This window comes from Diceros bicornis, chromosome 15 (genome assembly GCF_020826845.1).
Source record: "Diceros bicornis minor isolate mBicDic1 chromosome 15, mDicBic1.mat.cur, whole genome shotgun sequence".
Taxonomy (NCBI): domain Eukaryota; kingdom Metazoa; phylum Chordata; class Mammalia; order Perissodactyla; family Rhinocerotidae; genus Diceros; species Diceros bicornis.
In genome coordinates, this window is record NC_080754.1 from 24697974 (window position 1) to 24720100 (window position 22127).

A 22127-nucleotide genomic window follows, 5' to 3' on the forward strand; every position below is an offset into this window, starting at 1 on the left:
TGCCAAGTCATTTACTCGAGTCAGGAACCTGGGAGGCAGCCTGACCTCCTCCCTCAGTCGAACCAAAGGAGCACAGGCTTTGGGTGAGGCAGCTCTGAGGTCAAGCTTCACCTCATCATTTACAAGCTCTGGGACCTTGGGCAAGAAACTTCACCCTCTTAAGCTCATTTCCCCTATCTATAAAACGGGGGTAACAACACTATCTACTTCATTGAGTTATTAGGTCTGAATGAACTGATGCACGTCAAGTGCTTAACATGTTAGCATATAGCAAGAGCTTAATATATGTTAGCCACCATGAAGCATTAAATAAACTTCTAAATGGCTCCGGAATTTGTGTTCAGTTAGCCAAGCTAGGAACTGGGAGTCACCTTAAACTTCCAATTTTTTCTTTCAACTCTCTACCCAAAAAGTCATTGAGAATGGGCAGTTCTACCTCCTGAGGCTTTAGTTCATGCCCTGACCATCCTTCCCCTGGACTACACCATAGAGGCCCAACTGGTGTCTCATTGATTCCAATCCCACGCCCCTGCTCCACTCCAGGGCCTCTCAAACTTTCAAATGCATATGAACCTATGAAGGGCAGGACGGTGAAGGATGTTAAAATGAAGGTTCAGAAGGGACTGGGGGAGTGAGGGGCTGAGAGTCTGCCTTTCCAACAAGCTCCCAGATCCCAAGGCTGCTGGTCCAGACCACACTTTAAGTAGCAAAGCTCTTCTCCTCCCCTAATTCTCTTTCTAAAAAAAGCCCCAGATCTAATTGTATCAATCCCTTGCCTGAAAATCTTTGATGAACTTCACAATTTTACCTAGACTGCCCTTTCAGTGTTGCCTTCTCCTGTTCTGTCTCACACAGCATATGCCCCGGCCACACACAAGCTTCTCAAAATGCCATGCATTTCCATTACTTTGTACCTTCACTTATGCTATCTCCTATTCCTATTCCTTTTTCCAAGACTCAGCATAAGTGTCACCTCCTCTAGGAAGCCTTCCGCAACCTTCATGGCAAAATTATTCATGGCTTCTGCTGTGTCTCCTTCACAATTTGTTCATACTGGTGTAATAGGACGTAGCCCATCTCATTATAGTTAGCTGTGTACACAGCTGTCCCATAGTCAGATTTTAAGCTCCTTGTCTTATCTGTCTTTGTGTCCCAAGAACCTGACACCTAGTAGACACTCAGATATGAGTGTAAGAGAAGGAGGAAGGAGGGTGGAGGGGAACTTCAGGTCTACCTGAGCTCCTGCCCTCCAGGACTGTGCTGCTGATTAACACACCATCACCCCCTGGTGGCAGTGTACCAAAATTGCTGGTTCAAGTTTTTTGAAAGGTCCTATGCACTTCTTTTGAAGTATGGATCGGTATCACACCTTGGAAATCAAGATCCCCAAAGACTCTACCAGTCATCATTGATGTCTTCCTAGTTCCTCTGTACCCCTTCAGTACAGGTTTCTACACACACAAGGTAAGTCATGCACATTTATTTAAAGCCAGAGATGAAGTGAAGGCAGCCTACCCTCAGGTTTCTCTCCCACCGCTGTGAGTTCAGACTCCTGGCTCGGCACACTGGTCCCATACACGTTGATTGCACACACACGGAATTTATACTCTCGGTCAGGCAGCAGGTTCTGGACATTAAAAGATGTGCTGCGGCATGTGGCTAGTTCCTTCCACGTCTTGTCCACCGAGTCCCAGATCTCGACACTGTAGGACTGGACGGCACTGCCCCCGTCATATGAGGAGCCGTACCAGGACAGGGTCAGCGAGGAGCTCCGGATATCAGAGGCGCAAGGCGTGCCGGCTGGGGGGTCTGGCTTGTCTGGGAATAGAGAAGCACAAAACACCCAACTCTTCAGACTAGCAGAGAAAGAAAGTTTTTGAATTAGCTCTGTCATGAGGGAGAAGCGTAGAGAACCTGAGCTGACATCCCTGGTCCTGGCTCTCTTTCCCTGATCCACAGGCACACCTATGGACAAACCCACCTATACGGAAAGCCCCACGAATACCTATTGACTTGAAAAAAACCTCCTTTTTTTGGCTAGTTCTCCAGCCTACAAGTCATGATTTCCGGTGCTTTGCCCAAGTCATAAACATATTTCTCGAGTAAACAGATCTAGGAAGCTGCCCAGAAGGCATGGACTGCTTCCCGTCACAAATATGTTTTGAGAGAGAGTTCAGTGAGTGAGTGTGTGTGTGTGTGTGTGTGTATGTGTCTCCTTCAGGCCCGAGGCCCATGACCTGTGACATAACTAGGGGCCAGTCTGCACTTTCTCTGGGACTTGGGAAATGCCTGCCCCATGGAGAGGCAGTATATAGCACAGTGAGCTCTGAAGTCACACAGATCCGGGTTTGAACACGGCTCTGTCCCCATTCACCCCTTGTTACCTCTCTGTGCCTCAGTTTCCTCGCCTGTAGAATATGGATAATAATGGCACTTGGATCACAGGGCTGTTGGGAGAAGTTCTTAGAAAAGTGGCTGGCTTGAGGAGTCATTACTGTCATCATCATTGTAGGAGTTGATTTCTACCTTTATAATACATACAAAGTTACTTCTACCCTACCTCTTTTATCCTCATAGGCCTGGTATAAAATGAGGTTAAGAATTTCAAAAGCAAACCACAGTAGCAAATCACAACCAGCCCTGACTAAGGGCCAGAAAATGAGCGGAGGCCACAAACAAGAAGCGGCCCCTTTGGCTGGCTGCCTTCCCATTCAGACCAGTAACTCTAAGAACCAGTAACGCTGCCAACTTCCAGGCCAATACTGTAATGAGGTTCTTGAGTTTTGCTCATTTTGTCAGTTGCTCATCTGAACAAAATTCTCTTGTTTTTCAGATTTAGTTTCTGCAGGGGGTTGGTTTAGTTACAGACATCAGTGTTCAGTAACCCTTCATCCCCTAAAGGCAGTTTGAGGAGTAGAGCTCCCCAAACCAGCAATTAAAACCATGCTTTTATTGGGGCAGGCCTGGCGGTGTAGCGGTTAAGTTCACGCACATCTCATCAGTGGCTCCGGGTTCGCAGGCCTGGATCCTGCGCGCCATGCTGTGGCAGTGTCCCATATAAAGTAGAGGAAGATGGGCACGGATGTTAGCCCAGGGCCGGTCTTCCTCAGCAAAAAGAGGAGGATTGGCAAGGATGTTAGCTCAGGGCTAATCTTCCTCACACGCACACAAAAACACATGCTTTTATGCTATGCGTATTTATAAGCTCTGTGACCTCGAGCAAATTCCTTAACTTCCAAGACTAGTTTGTCTTTTTCATTTGGAAAATGGTGCTATTATGGATCTACATTTTAGGGGTTTTGTAAGCACCAAGTAAGCAAACCCAGGTAAAGTGCTTGGCTTCTACTCTCCAACCCTCAGCAAGGCAGGAAGACCAAAGAGAATCCTACAGATGACCCTGTGCACATGGGGAAGAAAAAAACATTCAGCTGTGTGTGTATGTGTGGGGGTGTACACATATCCGTATCCATATCCATATCCATATCCATATTCATTGTCACCCCCTCCCCCAAGCCCTGCTCCTTCTACATTCCAGCCAAGAATGCGCTGCCCAGAATCCATCTATCGCCTGCAACCCAAGCCTGGACCTCACCCGGGAATGATTCTGGGATTGCGACAGAGCCACTTCCCACCGTCGGCAGTCACTTTGGAGCCCTCTTGTGATGGAACCACTTTCACTGGTTGTTTAATATGTTCTCTTAGAAAAACTATTTGTTCTGAAAGATATATTGGTCTTTTTAGAAATATTTCTGGTGTTGGCTAAGATGTTTATTACTCTAAACTCTCTTAGAGGCAAGTGGTTCAAGTCCTCTCGAGACCCAGCTAAAGAAGTCAAAGCCTAAAGAGGGATGAAAGACAGACTCTCTGTTTCCCCTAAAGACAGCTGCCTGGAAAATGTCTGATGGGACATGGTTAGAGTCATATAAATTTATACAACGAATGCAGATACACTCCACTGATTGACTTCCTCTCCTTCTGCTTGGGTCAAGAAAGAAAAACTTTCTTGAGAAATGGGTATTGCAGAAGAGGTAGTATTTGTACCCTACCCTGTTCCAGATGTCTCTTGGCTGAAAAAGAAAGAAGTGTCATATGACATATGTCACCCCCTGCATTATAAGAGAAGCTGCAAAATTTGGGGCAGGGGGCTTTAATTCCAAATGAAACTTCAATGCTTTCAAGGATTTTGACACCAAATTAAGGAGTTCAGAAAAGACCGAAGTCTGAGGTCATGTGAGATTGAAAGTCCCCCCGGGCACAGCTGCCCCTAGGGTCATAGGCTGTGCCTGATGCTTTCTGTTCTTTCCAGCCAACAGAGCCCCACACAGAGGCTGGACTAGCCAGGGATGAAAACCCTCAGACAGAACAGACGTCCTCAGAAGACAGTGCCTGTGAGCCTTCCCTCAGTCTGGCTGGGAGACCCTGGCACGGCCTGGTGAAGTGAGGCAGGCTCAGTGTCTAGGCCCCGAGCTCCACTTTTCCTTGGAATTCTCCCATGGCTCCCTAGAGACTTGACCAATGGAATGGGAAACGCTGAGTCTGAGGGCAGGGTCTCCGATGGCATCAGCTCCAGGATTTTCTGTTTAGCAAATGTTCTCACTCCTGGAAAAATGGAGGATCTCATCTCTATGCTTCTGACTAGAGTAACCGCCTGGTGGTCTCTATGTGCCTGCGTGTTTGAAGATGATCTGTGGCTGTGCCTGACCCCACCTGGACCTCCCTTCACTGGCACCTCAGCAGCCCCTGCAGCTTTTAGCAGAAGAGCAGAGGCTACAAGGGCCCCCAGGGTCATCTACCTGGATAACCTCAGCCCTCGGAGGCTAAGGGACTTTGCTTACCAAGAATACCCAGCAAGCCAGTGGCAGAGCCAAGAGGAGATTCCAAAAAATCTCCAGACCCTCGCTCCAGAGTCCTGTTATTTTCCAGGCTATCACCCAGAATAAGATCAAGAATACATCTTGCTTAAGCCAAACCGAGCGTTACAAAGGGTAATCTCCTGCCCTTAAAAATCATGCAAGTTCCAAGCTCAGATAGTATTTGGGGATTACTGGGTATTTGGGGTTCTCTCTACTTTGTTTTCTCCTTTAAAGATATGCAAAATGACCTGTTCTTCTCCAGGAAGGAATTCACCTGGGTCTGCTGTTATCTCCCACCTGAGCGGCCCCTCCTCACCTGCTGAGGCTGAGGCTGGAGGCACAGATGTGGGCGGAGGCCCTCTGAGCATCACAAACCCCTCTACTGCCTTTTAAAATATAATCATATTAAGCCTTTAAAATAGCTAAACATCACTCATTTAAACTGAGGGAAAGGCTAATTTTTATTATCATGAGATCATATAATATCATGTATTATATTTTATCATATGATTATCCTATTTTAAAAATAGGAGTCATAGACTGTCTGAAAAATAAGTCGTACTTTAAAGAACATACAAGAAGAGAAGTTTATTGCTACCCAGTAGAAGTTGTGTTAAATGGGCCTTATTTAGCTGGGCTGTAAATGGATGCTTCCAAAGTACTTGAAAACTGGAGTAGTAGTGAAGCCAAATACTTCCTGTGTCATCTTATTTACATTTTACATCTACTTAATCAACCCTGATCAGATAACACACAGACGTTCCTAGAGAAGCACAGGTAAATCTGGGCTTAATCCAGGTTTGCTTTGGACTAATTCTAAATCCATGGGCTCTGAATGAATGTGGCTTTGCTATGTCCATCAATGTGAGTCCTCATTTTATTGAGCAATTCTATTCTTAGCTCTGTGGGGGGGAGGCAGACAGAAAGCCCGTTCCCCTCCATTCCATTCCCCTCCCAGGACGGCATTTAACATGCTGCTCCCGCCAGCTGGCGGGCAGCCACACAATGGCCCTGTCAGTGCTGGCCGAGGAGAATAAGAAACGAAACCATAAAAGGCCAGAACTGCAGCTTGTGCAGGGGTGCTGGGGGAGGGGCGTGCGTGGCACAGTGCAGAGCCGGCCAGAGTGGGGGCAGGGGCACTGGTCACAGAAAAGCAGTTCAAAGGAGTTGACCCCAAAGTTCCCCAAGTTGGGCAGATAAGAGAGAACACCCAGGAAAACTAGAAACTGATGCTTGCTAATGGGCTGGGGCGTGGGGCCAAATCAATACTTCAGGTACAGGTCTAAATGGAAATGCAAACTGGATCGCCAGCACCAACCCCCCAAACCCCCAAATGTTCCTGCTCCTCGGGGGGAAACTACTGAAATAAGCATCCAGAGTCACCAAAGAGAGAAAGAATGAGAAAAAGGTCCCTCCCGTCTTTTATAGATGAGAAACCTATTCCCTGACCCCTTGCTACCCCTGCCTTCCCAGATTTAAAACTCCTGACCTAAGGGAACAAAACGAAGGGCATCAGATCAATAAACTCCAGGTCAAAGGCTCTCATGTGCATGAGGTAGGAAGGCTCCACAAATGCACATGGACATGGCCCACCACCTGTCTGTCTGCTCCTTCATCTGCGGTTCCTTCGCTGTCCCAAGTGCCTGCCATGTTGGGGGACAATGAGCTGAACAGGACTGACAGTGGGATACCAGTTAGAAAGCTAGTTTGACGTTTCAGGAGAAAGCTGACCAGGGCGTGAGAAACAGAGTGATGGGGATGGAGAGGAAAAAGTGAACTTGAGAATCAGTCTGGAGACAGGCTAAACTCAATACTGGGACATAGAAGATAAGAAAAAGGGAGTGGATTTAGGATTAGGAGGTCACGGTGGCCTCAGAAGGGTGGTCCAGCAGACTAATGGGGCATGGAGGGGAGGCTGCAGGGAGCTGAAGAGTGCCAGGGAGGCAAAGAAGCAGAATGAGAGTCGAGACCCTCTCCTTTCAGGGGGTTTGCTGTGAAGAGAGAGAGAGACATGGTCAAGTGTCTAGAGTGAGACAAGACACTGCAGGAGTTATGCATGCCTGTGTGTTTGGCTAAGATGGGCGAGCCTGGCAACAGTTACGGCAGAAGTTGAAGAGAAGAGAGAAGGGTGGAGCCCCCAAGAGAGCAGCCTCAGGCAGGAGGAAGGTGGGCCATACCCAGAGCCGGGAGGGTGAGGCAGCATGGGGAACAGATACAGAGACACCACAGGTGTGGGGCCGTGAAGTTAAGCAGGTTCACGCTTGATGCCTCCTATTTCTCAGAGAAGCAAGAGGCCAAGGCCCGCAGGGTGACAAGCTATCACAGAGAATGAGAGTAGGCACTGACCAGCACAGATGTCCAGGCTGAGCCTGGACCTTGGCAGGGTCCCGCACTGAGTCTGCGGGTTGTGATCTTCCTGCAATGCCCCCAAAATCAGGTGTAGGAGCAGTGAGGTCAGAAGGCAGCATTGATTCAAAGTGAGGATTTTCAAGGAGACTGAGTTGGGGACAGGTGGTGGACCAGACGGAGGGGGAGTTACCGGTACTGGCAGGAGAGGGCCTGGAGTAGCAGGGCTCAGGGTCTCCAAAGGCTAGAAAGAAAGAGAAGCCAGGAGGGAATTCATAGGAAGAGGAAAACGCTGTGTGGGGGTGTGTGTGTGTGCAGGGTCTGGAGTTCTCAAGGAGCACGGAGCACACAACAGTGTGCGAGCAGGGAGAGGGAGAGCTGGGGGAACGGGAGGCTGTGGGCAGAGAGAGCCGGTGCAGAAGGAGTAGGCCCCCGGGGGCTTGAGGCCCTGCAGTCCATCATCCTGCCTTCCCTATCCCCCGTCCTCCAGGCCACCCTGTCCCCAGACTCACCCACGACAGTGAGGTTGACCTGGGCCTGCCTGCTGCCCATCTTGTTCTCCACCAGCAGTGTGTAGCAGCCACAGTGCTCCTGGCGTGCAGCCAGGATGGTGAGCTTGCTGCCATTCTCGCTGTTCTCCACCCTGATGTGCTCGCTCTCCTGGATCTGGGGGCAGAGAGCGGGGCAGCGCTGGAGACTTGGGCCAGGAGAGGAAGGGGGTTCTGATCCCCACTCTCTACTCCCTAAGGGATGCTGCTGCACAAGCTATGTGGGGTTCTTGTCTGGACGCTGGGCTTCCCCCTATGGCCCCTCCCCTCCTGCATCCAGAGCCAAGTCTCCCTGAGGGGGTCCAGATTTGGGGAGGGCAGGGAGGGTGCTGAGCAGGGTTGGGTGGAATGAACTCTGAACTTGCTGCTCCAGACTGGAGTTGAGGAGCATCCTAGTTCCCCTCCACGACTCTGGGATGGGATGGTGGGAGAATATATCTCAGCAAAGTCCCTTACAAAGCCCACCCCAGCGGTTTCTGATCTCTTCTGTGCTGTCCAATACCATGGCCATTAGCTGCATATGGCTATTTAAATTTTAACTAATTAAGTGGAAACAACTCAAATGTCCATCAATTGATGAACAGGTAAACAAAATGTGGTATATCCAGACAATGGAATATTATTTCGCCATAAAAAAGAATAAGTACTCATTCATGCTACAACATGGATGAGCCCTGAAAACATTATGCTAAGTACAAAAATCCAGAAAGAACACATTATACGATTTCATTTATATGAAATGCCCAGAATAGGCAAATCCATAGAGACAGAAAGTAGGTGAACGGTTGCCAGGGTCTGGGGGAAGGGGAGGAGTGACTGCTAATGGGCCAGGGTTTCTTTTTGGGGAGATGAAAATATTCTGGAATTAGATCATTGTTATGGCTGCACAAACTTGTGAATACACTAAAAACCACCAAATTGTACACTTTAAAAGGGTGAATTGGGAGACTGGCCCGGTGGCGTAGCAGTTAAGTGCGCGCACTCCGCTGCTGGTGGCCCGGGTTAGGATCCCGGGTAGGCACCGACGCACCACTTGTCAGGCCATGCTGTGGTGGCGTCTCACATAAAGTGGAGGAAGATTGGCACGGATGTTAGCTCAGGGCCAGTCTTCCTCAACAAAAAGAGGAGGATTGCCATGGGTGTCAGCTCAGGGCTGATCTTCTTCACCAAATAAATAAATAAATAAATAAATAAATAAATAAATAAATAAAAGGGTGAATTGGGTAAATTTTACGGTGTGTGATTTATATATCAACAAAGCGGTTATAACAGTTTTTAATTAATTATAATTTAAAATTCAGTTCCTCAGGTGCACTAGTCACACTTCAAGTGCTCAACAGCCACATATGGTTAATGGCTACCATAGTGGATAACAGATACAGAACATTTCCATCACTATGGAAAGTTCTGTTGGACACAGCTGGGACTGGGCCAACTGGCTCTGAATAGGGATGAGATTCCATCTTACTTCAGACAACCCTAACCTAGACACAGCACAGGACAAACATGCTTTGGGATAAGGCCAGCTTCTCTTCTTCATCTTTTGAGATCAACCCTCCTTTTCTTCCTGATACTAACCTCCTATCATCTCTGGGCCTCAGGACAACTGGAAGTGTTTGGAAATAGAGCAACAGAGGGCTCAGAAGAATCTTCACATCTCCTGTAGAGTTCCTGATCCTGAGCCAGCCCACCATTCTCTGCTGATCGTGCATATGGGCACACAGTACCAATACGGGATGGGTTGGAATGGCCGGGCTCCCCAAGTTCCCTTAAAAGCTAGTTGTTTGGAAATTCAAACATTTTTCCATAGGACCATTATTATAAATGGTAGCTTGATTTCTGGGTCAGTAAGCCAAAATTCTATTTAACATACAATTTATCTGTCCAAATACTCAGATTCACTTTTACGCGTTCAGCACATGGCAGTTTAAGTTGTTACCACAGATAGGGTTCAGTGGGCTAGCACAGAATCACAGAAAGCTCAGTCTGAGAGGTCATTTAGATCACTGGCTCCATTTTCTTGACTCTGAGTAGAGCTCTAACTGAGATATTAAAATCAGGTGGAGACCATGGGTAGTTGCTATTTTTCCCTTTGTACTTTTCTCTATCATACAAATTGTCTGTAAAGCAGGTATTATTGGTAGATTCAGAAGAAAATGTTATTAAGAACTCGGATTGGGTGAGTGGGTGGGTGGGTGATGGACAGGTGAGGGTTCTCTCCCATTTCTAAGGCCCCCGTGACGCTGTCTCCATTAGAGTACTTCTCATCCCTTTCAGACCAGGGGCTGTGTGGGTGGTTCGCAGGCCACCCCCCTCTGTCACTGACCTGCTTTCGGAACTTCATCCAGGTACAGGTGATTGGCTGGGTGCCTGCCACTTTACCAAACAGCTCCACAGACTCTCCTGCGCGCACCTTTTGGTCCTCAGGAAACTGGATGATCTGAGGGGGCATGGCTGGGAGAGGACAAGTGAGAAAGTGAGCTCCGAGGTGGAGGAGGGGGGTCTCAGACATTCTGATCTCATTTGACGCTGCTGTCCACATTGGTCTGTTGCTCCTCTCTCACCTTCTGGAAACTTCAGGGTAAGACTGAGGACACTGTCACTGCTCCTGAACATCTGAGCTGATGGACTCACTAGGTTTGCTCATCTCTGTATTCTAATTCCCTCAGAAGTGGCCCACACAATTTACATGGCATAATTCTCCATTTATTGATTGCTCTGGAATTTGTGTCTTACCCTAATTTTTTGAATCTAGATCCTAATTCCTTTATTAATTAAGTAGCGCATTGCCTTCTAACCTCCAGGTCACCCCGGCTGACAGGCTCAATATGGTTCACGTCCTCAAATGTCTTTCAGTGGAAAACAGACAAGGCTCCATATGACAAGGACATACACAGCAGAGCATTAAACCAGCACAAAGTAGGTCACCTCCATAAGGGGCAGAGTGGAGGATAGAGGGTTGGGCAGAACTCCACAGACGAGATGGGAAAGTCACTAGTACTGTGTGATGCTGTCTGTACAAAGGAAGCAGGAGAAAAGGCAAGTAGTGGAAGAAGGTGGGGGACCAGGCTGCACAGAGGCTCTTGGGGAAAATTTGGCCTGAATAATGCAGAGCTTGAACAGGGACGAGGTGGTCTCCTGGAACCACATACCCAGAGGTCAGTCTAGCAGGGCAGAGGAAACGCCCCTCATGGCAGATGACTCCCTTGCCCCAAATATGACTGTGACCAGTTACCTGCCTTCGGAGGTGTCTTGGGGGCAGGTTTCTTTTTCACAGTTGCATCACCTGAAACAAAGAAGTTCACAGGTTATCTCCTGTTTTTTCACAAAGCTCCTGAATTGTAGGAGGACTCAGTCTTGCCCACTGGCCCCTCATCCGGATAGAGCCCTCATTTGAATATGTCTTTCTGGGGATCTTACACTCTCGCACAGACAACCTCATGATCAAATGAATATTAGTTTTCAGGAGGGGCCTCTGGAGGGGTCCCTGGAGCCTCCATTGAGATAAAAACCCTCAAAAATGCCTTCATTGTCCATTTCAACGATGATAACCCCCAACTCACTATTCCCCCACTCCCGACTACCAACTTTCAGGAAACTCAGAAAGGAAATTATGTCAGATAAACCAACTAAAATTAGCCTTTGGTGTGGATCCAAGCGTCTCAGTCCTCCTTTGGGTCACAGACTGTGGACTGGTGGCTTTCATTTTTTTTTAATGTTTGTTGAATCAATTAATGAGTGAATGAACAAAGGAATGAATCAACCAATGGTTTCCTCCATTCCCACCCCCGCTTTCTCCAAATAACTCAAATAAGAAAAACAACCCAGACAGACCAGCTTTGTGACACAAACCTATTCATTTGGCTAAATAACAATATGGTGAATACACAAAAATATCCTCAGCTTTCATATTTCTTTCAGGTCTTTGCTCAAAAATCATCTAACCTATTTATCCAAGTGAAATGAAAATCTACGTGCACACAAACACCTGGATGTGAATGTTTATAGTGGCTTTATTTGTAATTGTTAAAAACTAGAAGTTATCCAAATGTCCCTCAACTAGAGAATGGATGAACTGAGGTACATTTATGCAACGAAATACTACTCATCAACAAAAAGGAACAAACTACTGATACACACATGGGTGAATCTCAACGATTCATCTTTCTTTCTGCTCAGAGAAGCCAGACTCAAAGGCTGTGCACTGTATAATTCTATTTATGACATTTCAGAAAAGACAAAACTATACAGACAGAGAACAGATTGATGGTTGCCAGAGGTGGGTGGGGGGAGGGGCTGACCACTAAGGGGCACAGGGACATGTTTTGAGGTGACGGAACCATATCTTGATTGTCGCAGTAGTTACACGACTGTATGTGTTTGTCAAGACTCACTGAACTGCGCACTAGAAAGGGTGACTTTTACTGTATGTAAATTATACCTTAACACAACAAATGGGAACAGGGCATTTAACTAATGAGATCTGCCCCATGTCAAAGAGCAACCCCCACCCCGGCACTCCTTATCATCATCACCCCACTTTATTATTTTCCCCCCATGGCACTTATCATCTTATAACAAACTATATATTTACTTGTTTAATTACTGTCTGCCCTTCTCTTCCCCTTTTTTTTTTAATTTTTATTTTATTTATTTTTTCCCCCAAAGCCCCAGTAGATAGTTGTATGTCATAGCTGCACATCCTTCTAGTTGCTGTATGTGGGACGCGGCCTCAGCATAGTCAGAGAAGCAGTGCGTTGGTGCACGCCCGGAATCTGAACCTGGGCCGCCAGCAGTGGAGCGCACGCACTTAACCACTAAGCCACGGGGCCGGCCCATGCCCTTCCCTTCCCCTTAAACTGTAAGCTTTCTGAGGGCAGGGACTGTTTTTGGTCACTGCTGTATACTCAATGTGCCTGGCACATAGTAGGCACATGTTAACTGTTACTGAATGAAGGAGTGGGGTTAAGGTTAACAATTATTTATCCAAAAAGCTTCACCTTGGCATATTATGGAGAAGTAGTGCTATCTCCTGACCTGGACATGGAGCTCCTGTGTGACCACAGGAAGGTTAGCTAACTTTGAGGATTATCAGTTGTGCATCCTTAAAATGGGAGGAGTGCTGCTCGCCATCTGAGAGCCCCAAGAAGACTGTGGAAGGGGGTGACCCTTGACAGGAGCACTCTGGGATCACAGAGTTGATGACTACCAGTTATGTGGTGAAGCCCAGGTGAGGCCTGTCTCCTCTGCCAAGTCCACTCTGGCTTGTCGCTGTTAATGATTCATCTGTCCATCTCACAGAAATTTACTGAGGGCCTACCATGTGCCAGGCACATGCCAATCGGTTCACACTACTAACCTGGGTACTGAGGAGAAAACCAAACAAATGTGAGGAATCAGGGCTTGTCCTCAGGTGCTTAAATGTCAAGATATGTGGTCCACAGGAAAGACTCCTTTTTTTCTTTTGCCATAAAGGACATTTATGGGACAACTGGCAAAATTTGAATAAGGTCAATAAATTAGATGATAGCATTGTATCGACGTTAATTTCATGTTTTGATCGCCAAACTGTAGTTTTATAAGAAATTATTCCTGTTTTTAGGAAATATAAGCTGAAGTATCTAGGTGTACAGGATACTACATGTGCAACTTACTTTCAAATTGCTCATAAAAAGTAATATATACGTAGGTATGTATATGTGTGTAAGTGTGTGTGTGTGTGTGTGGAGAGGTAGAGGGAAAGAGAGATGGAAAAAGAGAGGGAGAGAGAATATATGATAAAGGAAAGATGGTAAAATGTTAATATTTGAGGAATCTGAGTGAAGGTATACAAGAATTATTTGTACTATTTTTGCAGCTTTTCTATAAGTATGAAATTATGTTAAAATAAAAGTCAAATAGAAAGTTTAACAAAAAGTTTTATCTAGCCGACATATGTGGCTGTTCAAAAGATAGAGAAAGAGAGAACGCTGTGGATTGAAGAGATACTTAGGTAGGGCTAAGGGGTGGGACCTAGCCTGGACCTGAGGCCTAGAGAAGATCTGACTGGAGAGGGGAGAGGAGCCCATAGGTCGGGAGCAGAGAGCAGCTCAGAGTGGAGCATCAGAGTGATGCTTGGTGAAGGTTTGCCAGGGTGCAGGGCTGGTACTAGAGAGCAGTGGTGTGAAGGTAGCGTGACAATTTAAATTAAAGAAAATAAAAAATTTAGCTCCTCAGTCATATGAGTCACATTTCAAGTGCTCAATAACCACACATGGTTGGTGGCTATCATATTGTGCAGACATAGAACACTGCATTCACCACAGAAAGTTCTGCTGGACTGTGCTGGTCTAGGATGCCGAGTCTGAGAGTTAGGCCTCTGTCCTGAGTGAACGAGGAATCTTCACACCAATAGCAGTTTGACTGGGCTCGAGGACCCCTGGAGGTCCTTCCAACTCCTGGGGGACAAGGATATCCAATTAGGAGGCAACCACCATACTCTTGGAAGGAACTACTCAAGGTCCAGCCTTGGCAAAGGCAGTAGAAAAGGAAATACAAATAAGAGACAGAGGGAAAGTTAAAAGAATTTAGGGGCTAAACGAAGGGGAGGTATAAAGATTTCTTAGATATTCCTTGTTTGGATAAATGGGCAACATTGTATTGATGGAAGATGGAATTTGGGAGTGAAAATGAGGAGTTTGGCTTGGTCCAAGTGAATGTGGTAGATGAAAGAATTTAATCTGTATGTAGAAGCTGAGGATCAGAATTCTAGAGAGAGGTTGGTGGGGACTAGAAGTGACAGATTTCAGAATCAAACATGCAATTGTAATGGAAACTGTGAGGATGGGTCAGTGCTTTGGGGAAAAGAATGCAATGAAAGATGAGAAGAGGCCAGGGTCTGATCCCAGGCGAAGCTCACAGTGAGGAGCTGGGATGAAGAGGAGGGCTGTGGAAGGACCCCAAGAGGTGGAGGGCAGACTGTCATCACAATCAAGGGTGGAAGAGAAGGGGCCTTGGGAAGTGGGCTTCAGGTATGACCAGCATCGAGTGCCGAGTGGTGTCTGAGAGGGCAGGTTTCGTGGGACAGTGGGGTCAGAAATCACTCCAGAGGAGATGCTCAAGGAAACAGGTAGGGAGTCAGCTAATCCATCAGGAATTCTGGAATTGAAGGCACAAAGAGAAACAGGGTGACAGAAGAGGAAAGGTCAATCTAAGATTTCTTCCAAGGTAAGAGAGAAAAGTAGAAGGCTTGAAAGCAGGAGGCTAGGGCTCGGTGGAGAGGGAGAGCCCAAAGATGCTAGCGGGGAAGAGACTGGGAAGGCCAGATCCCTCGGGAATGGATACGGGAGGGGATAGGGAACACCTATGACTGGCTGAGCCATGAAGCCCCTGTCCCTCTTCATCTGGGGCTGTTGGGAAGGGATAAGGCACAGCTGGAAGAGAGAGGCCCTCAAGGGAGGAAGAAAGGGCTTCAACCAGAGCCAGGGTCTGACCTCCTGAGAGGGAAAGCCATCCGTTCAGAGGAGCTCTGTGGAGGGCTGTTGTTATGGGCTTAGCTGTGTCCCCCCAAATTCAAATGTTAAGCCCTAACCTCCAGTACCTCAGAATATGACTATATTTGGAGATAGGGCCTTTAAAGAGGTGATTAAGTTAAAATGAGGCCAATAGGGTGGACCCTAGCTGAAAACGACTGGTATCCTTATGAGAAGAGGAAATTTGGACACACAGAGAAACATGACGGATGCATGCAGAGAGGACAGGCCATCTGCAAGCCAAGGAGAGAGGACTCAGCAGAAACCAAACCTGTGACACCTTGGTCTTGGACTTCTAGCCTCCAGAACTGTGAGACAATACATTTCTGTTGTATAAGCCACTCAGTCTGGTACTTTGTTAGGGCAGCCCTAGCACACTAGTGCAGCTGTGGATGGGCTCTGGGGGCCGGGAAGGAGGTGGACAGCCCCCCGCGTGGTGGGTCAGGAGTTAACAAGGAGGGGGGCATCGGCACAGCATGAAATCAGATAACTCCTGAGTCCCACCCTATACTATTCTTGGCGGCTCTGGGTAAACCTATGCAGCTAGAAGTAGAGCCCGAACTAATGCCTACCTTTCCGTGTTACACTTAAATGGAATCGAAGGCCAAAGTTTTATGTATGTTCTATAAATTTGGAGCTTCTGCTGTTCGAATTGGTTAGCATTTGAAACTGGTTTGGTTCCTATCAGTAAAACCAATTTTAAATGTTCACAATGTTCTGTATCCTATTCTATACATATTTTATACGACCATCTGCTGAAATCCACTCATTGTGTTCTAGGCTTAGGAGAACGTAATTAATGGATTGGAAAGCAGAGTCACCTGATTCTAAAACCTGGTTTCTCGGAGAGAGCTGGACTCAGCGAGTTGAGTTTCCAACCCAGTCTCATCATCCTTTCTCTCATTCGATTCTTCCCCCAACCAAACACAAGCAGGGCACCTCACATTGTTTCCAGGGGATGGATTCGCATAAAAGTCAGATGACTTGCTGGGTTCACAAAACTACACGTGGCCGAGTTAGAAATAGGCCCTAAGCCTCCTGACGCCCAGGGTCTGGCTGCTTTCTTCCTGTAGCCTCTTTACTCCAACTGACACTCTGCTTCATCCCCAAACCCAGGTCTTTGAAACACTCTCTGTTCCTTTGAAGGAATGGAGTGGGCAGAGGCTCTGGAGCTGGACTTGGGTTCAAATACTGTCCTGTCACTACCTAAGCTGTGTGACTTAAAGCATGCTATTTAACCTCTTGGAGCTTCAGCTTTCTCATTCAAAAAATGTGGGAAGAATAAACAAAATTTGCTGTAAATAATTAAGCTATTTTGTAAAGATAGTACAGCATACAGTGCATACTCTAATACCAGCCCCCCTCACGCCCCATACACCTCTCATCCCCAAACAGATTCCCCAGAGGAGTTCTCTGCACTTGCCTTCCCCTACTCAGTATCCCCACTCTTGGTCAGTTCAACTTTATACCCTCATGAGATCGCTCATGCTGCACCTGGAGCTCCTTCTCCCCATTCAGGTCCTCCGTGGAAGTAATCTTCTTGCTGGTCCAGGTGTCCAAACTCTCAGCACTTCCTGGGTCACTAACTAGTTTCCTCTCCTCTGAATTCACCCTTCTTACTATCTTATCTATCTTATAATATCTTTTAGCCCTTTGTGTCCCATCCCCTTCTCCAACACCCCAAACTTGCTGCACTAGCCATTGTCAGAGAGGAATATCACCGAAGGAAAGTAAAATCCAACCATCTTTGCAAATCCCATGACAGGTATTGGCCACAGGGTCAGGCGAGGAGGGCAGAGCATCCTCCCACTCGTTGCTACTGGATCTGTCCCTCTGAGGAGGAATGCAGTCACCTCTCCAAGACAGCCAGCCCCAGGCAGCACACCCCTCCTGGTACAGCACTGCTCCCCAAACTGCTCTTCGAGTTCCTTTTTTTATCCCTCTCTCTGCTGCCCTCATTTTCCCCGGAGTCCCGAACTCTCTCCTGAGCCCACCTATACCTCCCATGACCTGACCATCATCTCCCTTGGCACATACTGCAAGCCCAACATGTCCCAAACCAAATCCAGGATCTCCTCCCCATACTGCTGCTTGTCCCTGTTTCTCCCAAGGCCCCCCCTCCCTGCCCATATCCAGTCACTAATGTCTGTCAATTCCATCAGCTAAATACCTCCTCGCTCTGTCACTTTCCACTTCCCCATTGTCACCATTCTAGTCCTAAATGTACCACTTCCTGGGCCTCCAGTCCCCCGTCCCCAACCTAATACATCCATCTGTGATCAAAGTGGTCTTTCTCAAATGCAAATCTGATGTCACTCCACTGTTTAAACCTCTCCAATGGCTGGCCACTGCTTCTTAGGATCAAGTCCAACTCTTCTTGCTGTCTGACAAGAGCCTTTGAGATCTGCCCCCGGTTTTCATCTCCAGCCTTCTTTTTTACTGTTCCCTCTTGGGGAAGGAAGACCCTCACCCATGCCCATGATGCTCAACATCAGTGTTCCTCAAAATCTAGCATGAATTATGATGACCTGGGAAACTTGCTAGAAACACAGATTCTTGGCCCTCCTGGGACGCTGATGCTGCTGGTCCCTGCACCACCTTCTGGGGGGGCCTGCTCACCACATTCTAGGGGGCCCTACTCTGTACTCTATACTGAATGCCTTTCAGTTTCTGCAACACCAGGCTTTTGCCACCAGCTCTTTGCTGACTCATGCACATTCTTCAGACAGGCCACCCAACCCTGCCAGGCTAGGTTCCACGCCCCTCCGAGGTGGCTCTATCTCAGCCCTCATCATAAGGTATTGCAATTGCAGAAACCTGCACCCCAACGTGCATACACCACAGCAAGCTCCCTAGGTATAGGAACAGGTATCTTTTGTTCAACTTCAATACGCCCCATGCCTAGCACAGTACCTGGCAGAAGCTTGATAAATAGCTATTAAAGGCGTATATGGAACCTCTGAGGATCTCTGTTAACCTGGGAATTCCCAAGAACACTCCTCCCCAACCCCTGGGCTCTGCTGCTGAGAGACAAAGCCCTAGGGCTTGAATCCTTGTGTAACTTTCCATGAAAAAGAGAAGCCTCCTTGCTCTGTCACCAACTAGATCAAAGCTGCCAGGTGCCGAGCCTTCCACTCTAGACAGGAGGGTGAGGCTGGAAGAAGTGAAGCAGCCCAATAAAAACATCATGGATCAAAGCTTTGCATTTGGAAGCCTCCCGGGAAAGCTGGGGCAGAGCTGGGGTGGCCAGCCTCCAATTGTCTGGGTAACCCATCTTTTGCTTCTGCCCCAGCCTGTCCAAGCCCTAATCTAGTCCTGGCCTGGTGAACCTTCCTTCTGCCTGGAAGGGAGCAGGTCAGCACCCCAGAGCAGTTTCCAGATTGCTCAATCTGAAAGCACGAGTGCCTCTCTCTCCCCTGTGAATCAGCAGGGCAGAAAGACCAGAGCAAGTATTTGGGAGATATTTACACAGCCTGAAGGGTCTCACAGAGTCAAAGGGTCTGAGATAATGGAAAGCAAAGGAGAATCAGGGAGGTAGCGTGAACAGCGTCGGTACAGGGAGCTCCCTGGATCTCTGCCTCTCTGGGGACATTTCCCTTTTTAGGTAGTTAACTAAAAATAGACATCAAACCCTTTACAATTCCCAAAATCAGCATTAACTTTCTGCCAAAGACTCCTGAAGGGGACTCAGGGTGAAGTGAGGAGGCAGCACCCACCCCACAAGGCTGTGTCAGAGCAAGAGGGTGACAGCAGGGACCCGAGGATGAAAGGCTGAATCCCACTGCCTCGTGCTGGGTTGGGGGTGCTCAGGGCTCTGAGCGACTTGACATCAACCCCCCACATCCCCCGTCCACCCCCCCTGCACACACCAGACCCCTTCCAGTACATCCTTACAGATTGTGGAGAAATATTGGTCATTTTCCAAGAATTAACATCTCTGGGCCAATTTCCTACACACAGCCCCTTATAGCAAAGGCTGTCACATAAGAAGATTCCAGAGGAACACTTCTTCTCTTGTTACTGCAAACACCCATCCCCAAGCCCCCAGGACACAGAACATAGGGATGGTCATAAAAGAGGCAGCCAAGCATGCCTGGGACACCAGTGCCAGTGTTGCTTGACTGGCGTCCTTGGGGAGGGACGCCATCCTGCCATTTAACTGGCTTGTAGGAGATGGTGTATGAACCGGGGAAGGAGCTGGAAGCAGCAGCCCAGGGGTGGAAATCACAGGGTCACATGCATGGAAGGGTAGAGAGCGGGGTTAGGCACCATCCTTCCTCATAGACCAACACTTTGGTTGGGAGTAACTGGGAGTTGCTGCCAGCTTTCAAAGACATTCATAGAAATACCCCAGCTTCTCTCCTAGGGTCCCACATCTTCCAGTGTCAAGCAAATCTTGATGCCAAGTCTCAACCTCTCCAGCCCTTTGAATCCTATCAGGATTTAACATTCCCTATGACCTGGAGAGAATATTTAAAAGAAAGATTTGATCCTGGAGAAGCCCTTCAGGGAAACTGGACACTGCTTTTGATATCCAAAGATGCTTTCAAGTTGACACAACTTTTGGTTTCAGAGAGAGACATATAGGAGAGGCCAAGGTAAAGATATCTAAAAGCATCATAATCTGGGATGGTGGTGAGTGAAGCCATAGTGACTGACGTCAGGGGCAAAGCTCAGGCCAAGGCCAGGCATGGAATGCAAGGGGGTATTCCACCCGTATCACCCCCAAATCCTGGAAGCAGAGTGGAGGAAGGGACCTTGAAAGCATGGGAACTCATGAACCCACCTGAGTAATCAAATACTTATTCCATCCTTACTTCAGGCCAGGCACTGAAGTTTCAGAGACGGACAGGGCCTAGTTTCCTGTCCCCAAGTTGTAAAATTGTCCTATGGATGCTCATCTATCTCTTTTCAGAAAGATCACCAGCTTTACAGGCTGATAGGAGGAATCCCTGAGTCTGTTATCACACTGGTGTTGCCTCATCTGTATTCTCTAAAATGATTTCTTAAGCCCCATCAATGCCTCTCACACAAAGTCCCATTTGGATCCTTTCTAGCTGCAACACCCTAAACCTAGGCCTTATGCTTAAGGCCTCCTTCCCATGAGGATGTTTCTACTGCTGTGTACCGCAGTACATGTTTGCTATAGCTTCTCTCCTTCATGCATCAGATGATAGGAAAGGGAGTTAGACAACCTCACCTGAACTGCGTCACCCCAAAGAAAAGCCTGAATGGCCTGATGTCAGAGCTGGGAAAGGTCTGGGGTCATTCAGAGAAAGTCCCCATTTGACAGGTCCAGCAGGATGAAGGGCTTTGACCAAGACCATATTGTTCAATTAGAGGCAGAACCAAGCCTTTCATCCCCTACTCTCTAGCCCAGTGGCTGTCCTGTTATGCCCTGTGTCTGAGCAGTGGCCCAGAACCGGGCACAGTAAATGGGCATCTGGAGGTCCAACAAGGGTGCTGCTGCCTCCTCACACCCCCTCAGCTCAGGTGGAGGAGTCTTGGATGCTTCTCCCCCAGGCCCATGCCCTTCTCTCCTGTTCTTTCTCCAAAAGTAAGAGATGACCAGCTCTGGGCTGGAGGCGTGCAGAAAGTTTTCCAGGAGTGCTGACACTAAATTCACATCCAGAGCGGGAAAAGCAGCCATAAAAGATATTGGGATAATTGACAAAAATTGAATATAGACTGTGGATTAAATAGAAGTTTTGGTTCAATGTTAAATGTCCTGATTTTAATAATTGCATTGTGGTTATGTTCTTAGGAGACACAAAATGAGATATTTAGAGGTAAAGGGCATGATGCCTCTAATTTATTCATAAATGGTATATATATATATCTATATGAATGGTGAATATATATGTGAGTATATACATAGAGAGTGATAAAACAATGGAACAAAATGTAAACAAATGGTGAATCTAAGTAAAGGGTATACAAGAGTTTCTTGTACTATTCTCACAACTTTTCTGTACATTTGAAATTATATCAAAATAAAGTTATAAAAAAAATTCCCATAGAGAGGCCTGCAGCAAACACCCTTACAGGTCTCAAGATCCAGGGGAGACTGCCAGCTGTCATCTCCCTCTCCCCCCAGCTCTACTGGCAGTCAGACCTCTGCCCCACTAGCAGGCTGGGGGAAGCGCTGCCCAGGCTTGTGTGGACAGCGCAGGTATGGCCCTGAGACCATGGCAAGGCACGGTGGGGGTGTGTGGCAGGAGCATAAATCAGGATTGCCCTCACAGTTCCACATCTTACTAGCTGTGAGACCCCGGGCAGGACAATTTCGTTCTCTAAGGTTTAGTTTTGCTCATCTGTATATGAGAACAACTATCTGTAGCTCCATTGAGACTGGCCTGAAGCAACATAGATTGAGTGTCCAAGAGGATGCCTGCTGTATGGTGCTCAATCAACTCTTGTTCTGTATGACGAGCAGATGCTCCCCTGAGGCGGGTGCCCTCAAAATAGTCATTCCAGCATCTGCACAGTTTCTCGCTCCAGTCTCCCTCACAAGAGGAATGTTATCATTCCTTCTCAACCAAACCACATTCCTCTCCTCCCACATAACCTGGCTCAGAGTTTCCTTTGTCTTGAAATCTTCCCAAACCACCCCCTCTTCACTCCCGTACTTGTGAGCTGGTGTCTGGCAGGTTAACTTGCACTTTTATTGGTTTTCTCTCATCCTGCCCCATGGGTCGGGGCAGACTGACTTGGCTTTTCCCTCATACTCCTCAGTGCTCAGCAGTGGCAGTGTTCCTACAGGCTCTCAGGCCACTGTGCAGATGAGCACTGTCCACTCTCCCACCTGACGGCTTCCTAACAGGACTGAACATCTGAGCCCGGGAGGGGAGGGCATGCAGAGAGGTATC

At 47.6% G+C, this 22127-nt stretch overlaps 1 protein-coding gene across 1 annotated transcript in view; it reads right to left on the reverse strand.

The window, feature by feature from the left end:
* The window catches only part of MYLK (myosin light chain kinase), a 268738-nt gene that overhangs the window by 40257 nt on the left and 206354 nt on the right, over window positions 1-22127 (reverse strand). Inside the window, exons 19-22 of the mRNA XM_058555934.1 lie at window positions 10983-11033; window positions 10074-10201; window positions 7712-7865; window positions 1516-1818 (exon numbers count right to left, since the gene is read on the reverse strand). Coding sequence (XP_058411917.1) covers window positions 1516-1818; window positions 7712-7865; window positions 10074-10201; window positions 10983-11033 — 636 coding nt within the window. The remainder of the gene's footprint in view (window positions 1-1515; window positions 1819-7711; window positions 7866-10073; window positions 10202-10982; window positions 11034-22127) is intronic.